Here is a 9,358-nt window from a genome sequence, read left to right as displayed (position 1 = left end):
CAAACCAGGCTGCAGTCCTGAGCTAAAAACACACGGGCACCAAGAAAACCTGAAGGATTTATTGTGTCCACGCTCGTGAATTCACGTATTTAGTTTAGGGAGCTCAGCCCGGTTCCTAGAAATAAAATAAACCTCAAGCCCGATGTGTTTCTCGCTACCCGCAAGTCAGGCAGCGAATGATCTCCCGTCTGCACTTTGTATTATTGCCAGATTTGATCTGCTAATATTTTGCATAGAATTTCTTTTCTCTGAGTAAGACTGGTCTGTAATTTTCTGTCCCTACTCATCTTCTTAGGTTTTGATGCCAAAGATATCTGAGCCTCATAACTGAGCTGGGAAATGTTCCGCCTCTGTTTTCTGAAGGAGTCTGAGAAAGGGTGGGCTACGTCCTTCTCTGAGCGTTTGGGACACCATTCTTCATCCTGGCTATTTTCTTCTACCCTATTTTCCAGTTCACCAATGATCTCAGCTCTGCCTAATCTGCCACGATACCTACATCCTGAATTCGCAATTTTGATTATTCTGTGAAAGTTGTACAATGACGCTTTTGTACTTCGAGCAAGTTTTCAGGTCACGGTTCCAATTCTCAGTGCTCCTGTCTCTGAACATCGTAAGCAGATTGTGTGAAAGCCTGGGAGAAGTCCAGCGCCCGTGGTCCGCTGTTTATGTTGGTTCCGTCTGTGCTGCCTTCTCACTCGTCTGCTTGCTTATTCCTGATTGTGTGCTGGGTGGTGAGTGTGCACAACTGCTTGCGCACTGAATTCCATGCCATCTTCCTTTCACAAGGATCGTGTGTGCTTCACCCGGCAGTGGGGACACAGCAGTGCAAGACCTCGGCAGCCCAGCGTCTGTACCCCAAGAGGCGCCCCCGTCCTGTGCCCCCTTCTTTCTTGCCTTCTTTCGGAGCCATTGGGTATTTTTCCTCACGGCAACTTCCCCCCTGTTAGCCTGGAAGCTACAGATACTGTTCCTAGTCTTTTAATGGATAAGGAAGGACAACTTAACGGCTGAAGCCCAGACTACTAGTTCTCTACCATCTTCCCGAGTACTCCCTTCATCACACGCCACTTCTTTTTCTCTGTAAGCCCCACAGACACTGCTTTCCCCTACGCAGCCGGTTTCCCGGACGACTCACATTTACCCCTTTCTCTGGGCTTCCTTCCTCCCCGAGTCTCAGATCCTCCGTCTGGTACCACCCGCCTTCCGCCAGAAGCGTAGGTTTTAAGATGTTTTAGTGCGGGCCTACCGGCAGCAAACTCTGGCCCTTTGTGTGTCTTATTTAGAAAGAAGAAGAAGAAAAACAAAAGCTTTTAGGGTGAAGCGTGACAAGGAAACATACAAATCACGGCACACCTTCGCACAGCGCCAGCGCACCCAGCTTAAGACACGCGGAGATGCCAGCCCCCCCGGCCGCCCGCCTGCCTCACCACTGCCCCTTCCTCCCCGGATGATTCTAACGCCAGGGAGGAAGGAGGCTCGTCCTGCCCCCTCTTGAAATGGGCATAAACGGGGTCACGGTCCTGCTTCCGGCCCCACCCATCGGTGTGACGGCAGGACTCCATCCACTCCCACGACTGTTGGCGTCCCGTGGGAAGGGCAGGCCACGGGAGGCACCCCGCGCCGCTGTGAAGGGCGCGGCGCCTGGAGGGGCTGCTGGACCACCCTCCCCGGGGCGCTCTCCCCAGTAGGGAGTCTGCGCGCTTCCGCCCAGCCCCGCCCCCGCCTCGCGGGAGGCCCCACCCGCACACCCCTCAAGGTCGCTAGTCTTTCGGATCCTGGTGATTCTGGAGGCATCTCATGGTGGTTTTGACTTGACCACTGGAACACTTTCAGACGTTCGTTGGCCATCTGGAGGGCCTCTTGCTGTGGTCTGTTCATGCGCGCATGTCTTTTGCCTTTCCTCGGGCGAGTAGCATGGGGGCAAAACTCACTAATCAATAATTCGGCCGCGATGAATGAATGACCGTTATAAACCCCGCTTCTGAAAAGGATCAGATGGTTTCCCTCCTCCACCCCATCCCTCTTCCCCCGTCTCCCTAGGGGCACCCGCGCTTTGTCCATTTCAACATGGACTTGTCTGTCTCTCTTCCCTTCCTGGTAGTAAGAAAGCTGATTACCTTACAGGTCCAGATCATGTCCGTTATTGGCTAGAAGGGTGGCAAACACCTCCCCCACTCGTGGCTGCTGGGGTCAGTGCTGCTCACACAACAAGATGGAACATGAGCCTCTCTGTTCCGTGCAAGAGTTTATAAAGACTGCTGTTCTTCTGCAAACATTTCCAAGCCCTTAACAGTGAAGTCGTCTGAGCCTGGAAGTTTCCTTGTGACGAGTTTTTAACTTATAGGTAAGATTCCGTAAGGATAGGTGCTATTAAGAGCGCCATCAGGAAGGGGCAGTATAGGAGTTCCCAGGGCTCATCCCCTCCCAGGAATGTCCCTTTGAACAACCAACCATCCACACGTGAAAATGCTTCCCAAGAGCTCAGGACTCCGGGTGAGGGATTACAGCACGTGGGTGGAGCAGAGAAATACGACAAGACACAATGAGGAGGGTAGAAAAGACAGTTCACATTACCCATCCCTGCCTCCCCTCCCCCAGGCATAGGTTGTCCAGCAGAGAGACACCCTCCGCACTGGGGAGGGCGAGTGACATGAGCGCCCGACTTTACCCCGGACTCGAGCACCCGCAGGTGGCTGCAGGTGTCCGGCTTGCCCCAGGGAACCCAGGCACCAGGCCTGCCCAGCGGCTGACCAGGTACCAGCAGGAAGCTGCCCAAGGACTCCAGCAGCGAGCCCGTCTGCGGACACCATCCCATGACCCACCCGGGTTCCTGGATGGGCCGACTGATGAAGGACTTCCCTGCCAAACCCAGTCTGTACAGTTGGAACAGGTGCCTACTTCTTCTAATGTTCAGACACCAACACAAGGCCACGAGATCACGAGTAATCAAGGAAACAAGACACAAAAGGGAACTAATACATCCAAAAAAAAAATCTTTATAAAAAAGAAAGGGAACTAATGAAATTACAACGAGCGACACCAAAAAATGGAGATCTATGAAATGTCTGACAGAGAATTCAGAAAAATCCTCTTAAAGAAATTTAGTGAGCTACAAGAAAACACAGATAGACAGCTAAATGGAATTAGTAAAACAATGCGTGAACAAAAGGAGAAGTTCAACAAAGAAACAGAAAACAAACACACACCAGCCCTCCACCCCCAGAAACCCTAAAGTTTAAGAATACAGTGAGTGAAACGAAGAATCTGATAGAGCGGTCCAACAGCACAAAGGATCTGTGAACCAGAAGGCAGCCCACCTGAAACCATCCAGCCAGAGGCGCAGAAAGAAAAAAAGAATGAAAAAGAGTGAAGAAAACGGGTGAACTATAGGACACGGTTAAAAGGAAGAGTGGGCACAATACTGGGATCCCGGAAGGAGAGAAATGATGGCGGAACTTCCCAAAGCTGGAGGGGAGAGTTAGACCTCCAAGTTCCTAAAGCTCAGAGATCGCCCTAAAATTTCAACCCCAAACTATCTTCTCCAGAACACAGTACAAGAGAACTGTGTAAAATGAAAGCCAAGGGGAGAGTTTTACAAGCAGCAAGAGAAAAAAAAATTCCTCACATACAAGGGAAGCCCCGTGAGGCTATTAGTGGGTTTCTCGGCAGAAGCTATGCAGGCCAGTGGGATGACATATTAGAAATGCTGCCAACAAAGAACACCCAGCTCAGCCGTCCTTCCGAAATGAAGGGGAGATGAAAGTCTCTTCTGAAGAAATAAAAGCTGAGGGAGCTCCTCACCACTGGACCTGCCTTACAAGAAATGCTGTAAAGAGTTCTTCATGCTGAAATGAAAGGATGCTAATCAGTAACATAAAAGCACATGAAAATATAAAACACACCAGCAAAGGTAAGTATATAGTCAAACTTAGAATACTCTAACACTGTAATATGGTGGTGTGTTAATCACTTCACTCTAGTATAAAAGTTAAAGGACCAAAGTATTAAAAATGACCTATAGCTGCAATTAATTTGTCAATGGATACACAAGGTAAAAAGGTGTAAATTGTGACTTCAGAAAGATAAAATGGTCACTTTGTTATAAAGCAGAAACTAACACACCATTGTAAAGCAATTATACCCCAATAAAGATATTTAAAAAAAAAGAAAAAAAGATAAAATGGGAGAGTTAAAAGGTAGAGTTTTTGTGTATGGTCAAAGTTGGTGTCAGCTTTAAAAGGACTGTTGTTAAACCTACAGGGGATACACAAAAGATGAAGAAAACGGAATCAAAGCACACAGTATAGAAATCATCAATTCACAAAGGAAGACAGCAAGAAAGGAACAAGGGAACTACAAAACATTAAGAAAACAATAAGATGGCATTAGTAATTCTTCATTTATCAATAATAACTCTAAATGCAAATGGATTAATTCTCCAATCAAAAGTCACAGAGTGGCTGAACAATAAAAAAACAAGACTCAAATGTATGTTGTCTAAAAAGAGACTCACTTCAGCTCTGAGGACACACACAGGCTCAAAGTGAAGGGATGGAAACGATATTACACACAAACTGGGAACAAAAGACAGCAGGGGTAACTATACTTACATTTTTCAAAAGTTTTGACTTTGAGTCAAAACTGTAACAAGAGACAAATAAGGTCATTAAATAACGATAAAAGGGTCAATTCATCCATTTATCAAAAGGATATTACAATTGTAAATGTATACAGTGCTCATGGTGCTGATATTTTTTTTTAATAAATTTATTTATTTGTTTGTTTGTTTGTTTGTGGCTGCATTGGGTCTTTGTTGCTGCACACAGGCTTTCTCTAGTTGCAGCGAGCGGGGGCTACTCTTCGTTGGCGGTGCGCAGGCTTCTCATTGCACTGTCTTCTCTTGTTGCGGAGCATGGGCTCTAGGCGTGCAGGCCTCAGTAGTTGTGGCTCGCGGGCTGTAGAGCGCAGGCTCAGTAGTTGTGGCGCATGGGCTTAGCTGCTCCGCGGCATGTGGGACCTTCCCGGACCAGGGCTTGAACCCGTGTCCCCTGCATTAGCAGGCGGGTTCTTAACCGCTGCACTACCAGGGAAGCCCGGTGCTGATATTTTAAAAAGATAAAATTAACAAACATTTAGCTAGACCAGCTAAGAAAAGAAAAGAAGATTCAAATAAATAAAACCAGAAATATGAGGAGACATCCAACTGACACCACAGAAATACAAGGGATTGTAAAAGACTACTATGAACAATTACACACCAACAAACTGGATAACCTAGAAGAAATGGATAAATTCCTAGAAACATACAACCTACCAAGGCTGAATCATGAAGAAATAGAAAACCTGAACAGACCAATACAAGTAAAGAGATTGAGTCAGTAATCGAAACCTCCCAACACAGAAAAGCCCAGGACCAGATGGCTTCACTGGTGAACTCTACCAAACCTGTAAAGAAAAATTAATGTCAATCCTTCTCAAACGCTTCCAAAAAACTGAAGAAGGGATATCCCAAACTCGTTTGCAAGGCCAGCATTACCCTGATACCAAAGCAAAGATACCCCAAGGAGAGAGAACTACAGACCAACATCCCTGATGAATATGGATGCAAAATTCTCAGCAAAATTCTAGCAAACCAAATTCACTAGCACATGAAAAGGGCCACACACCATGACAGTGATCCCTGGGATGCAAGGATGGTTCAACATACACAAACCTTTACATGTAACACACCACATTAAGAGAATACAGAGAAAAATCATACCATCTCAATAGATGCAGAAAAAGCATCTGAAAACTAGAATATCCTTTCACAATAAAAACTCTCAACAAATAGTTATAAAAGGAACATACTTCAACATAATAAAAGCCACATATGACAAACCCACAGCTAACATCATACTCAATGGTGTAAAGTTGAAAGTGTTTCCTCTAAGATCAGGAACAGGACAAGACAAGGGTGCCCACTCTCACCATTTCTCCTCGATCTAGTATTGGAGGTTCCAGTCAGAACAATTAGGCTAGGGGGGAAAAAAAAAAAAAAGACATCCAAGTCAGAAAGGAGTAAGTTAGTCTCTGCCTGCAGATAATATGATCTTATATATAGAAAATCCTAAAGGCACCACCAAAAAACTGTTAAAACTAATAAACAAATTCAGTACAGTTACAGGATACAATATTAACATACAAAAATCAGTTGTTTCTGTTTCTGTACACTAACAATGAACTATATGAAAGAGAAACAAATAAAACAATCTCAATTACAATAGCATCAAAAACAATAACTTATTTAGGAATAAATTTAACTAAGTAAGTGAAAGATCTGTACATTGAAAAATTATAAGACATTGATGAAGGAAACTCAAGACACAAACAATTGGAAAAATATCCTGTGTACATGGATTGGAAAAAGTAATATGGTTAAAATGTCTATACTACACAAAGCCATCTACAGATTCAATGCAATCCCTATCAAAATTCCAATGGCATTTTTCACAGAAATAGAAAAAACAATCCTGAAATTCTTATGGAACCACGAAAGACCCGAATAGCCAAAGCATACTTGAGGAAGAAGAACAAAGCTGGAGGTATCATGCTTCCTGATTTCAAACTATATCACAAAGCTATAGTAATCAAAACAGTATGGTACTGCCATAAAAACAGACACAGACCAATGAAAGAAAATCAACATCCCAGAAATCAACCCACACATATACGGTCAACTTGTATTTAACAAGGGAACCAAGAATATTCAATGGGGAAAGAACAGTGTCCTCAATACATGGTGCTGGGAAAACTGGATAACAACATGCAAAAGAATGAAATTGGACCCCTGTCTTACACAACTCACAAAAATTAACTCAAAAGGGATTTAACACTTAAATGTGAGACCTGAAACCATAAAACTCATAAACGAAAACAGAGAAAAAGCTCCTTGACATTGGTCTTGGTAACAGTTTTTTGGATATGACACCTAAAGCACAAGCAACAAAAGCAAAAATAAACAAGTGAGGCTACATCTAACTAAAACACTTCTGCACAGCAAAAGAAATAATCAACAAAGTAAAAATGCAACCTACAGAAGGGAGAAAATATCTGCAGACCATCCATCTGATAAGGGGCTAATATACAAAATATATAATGAATTCACATAACAGCAAAAAAAACAAATAAATCAATTGGAAAATGGGCAAAGGACTGGAATAGATACTTTTCCGAAGAAGACACACATATGGCCAACAGGCACATAAAAAGAGGCTCAACATCACTAATTATTAGGGAAATGCAAATCAAAACCACAATGAGCTATCCCTTCACACCTATCAGAACAGCTATTATGAAAAAGACAGAAAATAATAAGTGCTGGCAAGGATGTGGAGAAAAGGAAATCTTTGTGCACTGTTGGTGGGAATGTAAATGGGCACAGCCGTGATGGGAAACAGTATGGAGGGTCCTCAAAAAAATTAAAAATAGAGCTACCATATGATCCAGCAATTCCACTTCTGGGAATGTATCTGAAGGAAATATAAATTTTTCTCTAAGCACACCTTTCGATGTATTCCATGAGTTCTGATATGTTGACCTGTCGTATTTAATTGTCAATTAGAAATACTTTTCCACTCTGATCTCTTATTTGACCTTCTTCCTGGTCTGGTGTGTGGGTGACTTGAATAAAGTTCAAAAGAGCAGGTGGGAAGAACAGAAAGCGTGCCCCGTGACCGCCGTATGCCGTGTTCTACACGTCGATTAGGTCAAGTGCACTAATCACACTTGTGATTAGGATGTGGGATGCCGTTTGGACATCCCACACCTTACTGACTTTTTTCCTGTGCTGTGTTTCTTTTTTTTTTTTGTGGTACACGGGCCTCTCTCACTGTTGTGGCCTCTCCCGTTGCGGAGCACAGGCTCTGGACACGCAGGCTCAGCGGCCGTGGCTCACGGGCCCAGCCGCTCCGCGGCATGTGGGATCTTGCCAGACCGGGGCATGAACCCATGTCCCCTGCATCGGCAGGCAGACTCTCAACCACTGCGCCACTAGGGAAGCCCATAAATATTGACTTTGATGCCTTATAATTGTACAGCATCTTGATCCTTTCTCTCCGGGGCAAGGAAAGGGGGCTTTACAACGACTTAGCTCCTTTCCTGCCTGCCCCAACCTTCAGAGCAATGTTTTCCAACATTTTACTGTGAGGCAGTTTACACGGAGTACTAGATACACCTCCTCGTTGTTGTATTTGCCCCCCCGCCCCCCAACCTTCTGCTCTCAGAACCTCCTCCTGGGTCCATATTCCTGCTCTTGAAGAAAATGTCTTTCAACTTCCTTTATAGGATGGAATCGTCTGCAGGTGACACCCTCATTTTTGTTCCTGTTTTTTTAAATGCTGCCCAATTCTTTATTTTTAATAACCTTGAGATATAATTTATATCCCCAAAACTTCACCCCTTCCAGTGTGACTTCTAGTGGATCTACAGAGTTGGGCCAACAGCACCACTAATTCCAGAACATCTTCGTCCCTCCAGAAGAATCCGCATTTGCAGTATTAGTCACTCCCTACCTCCCCTCCCCCAGCCCAGGCCACTGCTCATCTGCTCTCTGTCTCCACGGATTTGCCCATTCCGGACGTTTCATACAAATAGAACCACATAATATGCGGGCTATTGGGTCTGGCTTCTCTCACTCAGCACGTGTTCAAGGTTCATCCACCATGAAACCTGTGTCAGTGCTTCCTTCCTTTTGCGGCTGAGCTACAAGGCTGCTGTGTCGGTGGACCCCGTTTTGTAGGCTGTTCCCAGTCTCCGGCTATCGTGAAAAGTGCGCTATGAACGTTCGTGTGCACATTTACGTGTGGACATACGGTTTCAATTCTCCTGGGTGTACACCTCAGAGCAGAGCTCTGGGCCAGATGCCAACTGTCACCGGCGTTCTTGAACAGCTGTTCTACTAAAGACCCGACTCCGTGCAGAGCATTTTTCCCATAACGCCTCTGCTTCTGATGTGCCCTCCCCTCATGAGGGTGGTCCGTCCTTCCTCTCTGGCTACTTCTGGGTTATGCTTGTCTTCGACGTTCTGCGTGTGTCCAGGCACGGCTTCCTCTGTATTTCTACGTGAGATCTGTTCTGCTTCCCCAATCCTTTACGTGTCATCTTCCTTCTATTCTCTCCTTCTGGGATTCCAGACACACGTTAATTAGACCATCAATATGGCATGCTCCTTCAGACACGACTTTCTCTAAAGACCCCCCAGAGCTGGGACTTTCTGGGGCTGGAAGAGGCCATGCCATTCAACAGTGCAGCTTACTCGTGGGAGCACCCCAATTCTGAAGGCTCACGCTGCCTCGAGGGACACCGTGCCTGGAGACAC

At 45.2% G+C, this 9,358-nt stretch overlaps 1 protein-coding gene across 7 annotated transcripts in view; it reads right to left on the bottom strand.

Annotated features, from left to right (window-relative positions):
- Window positions 1-4,601: 4,601 nt before the first annotated feature.
- BANP (BTG3 associated nuclear protein) overlaps window positions 4,602-9,358 on the bottom strand; it is a 104,468-nt gene continuing 99,711 nt past the window's right edge. For 2 of the 7 annotated variants that reach the window (XR_009560091.2, XR_009560090.2), the window contains one exon: window positions 4,606-6,017. Coding sequence is in view for 1 of the 7 variants with exons in the window: in XM_060289269.2 (XP_060145252.1) it covers window positions 5,985-6,017 (33 nt within the window). In the remaining 6 variants the exon portion in view is untranslated. Of the gene's footprint in view, window positions 6,018-9,358 lie in introns of all 7 variants that reach the window. The other 5 variants (XR_009560089.2, XR_011376962.1, XR_009560092.2 and 2 more) reach the window with 5 other exon arrangements.

Source organism: Globicephala melas, chromosome 19, assembly GCF_963455315.2.
Source record: "Globicephala melas chromosome 19, mGloMel1.2, whole genome shotgun sequence".
In the NCBI taxonomy this organism is placed as follows: Eukaryota; Metazoa; Chordata; class Mammalia; order Artiodactyla; family Delphinidae; genus Globicephala; species Globicephala melas.
This window is presented reverse-complemented; position numbering and strand designations above follow the sequence as displayed.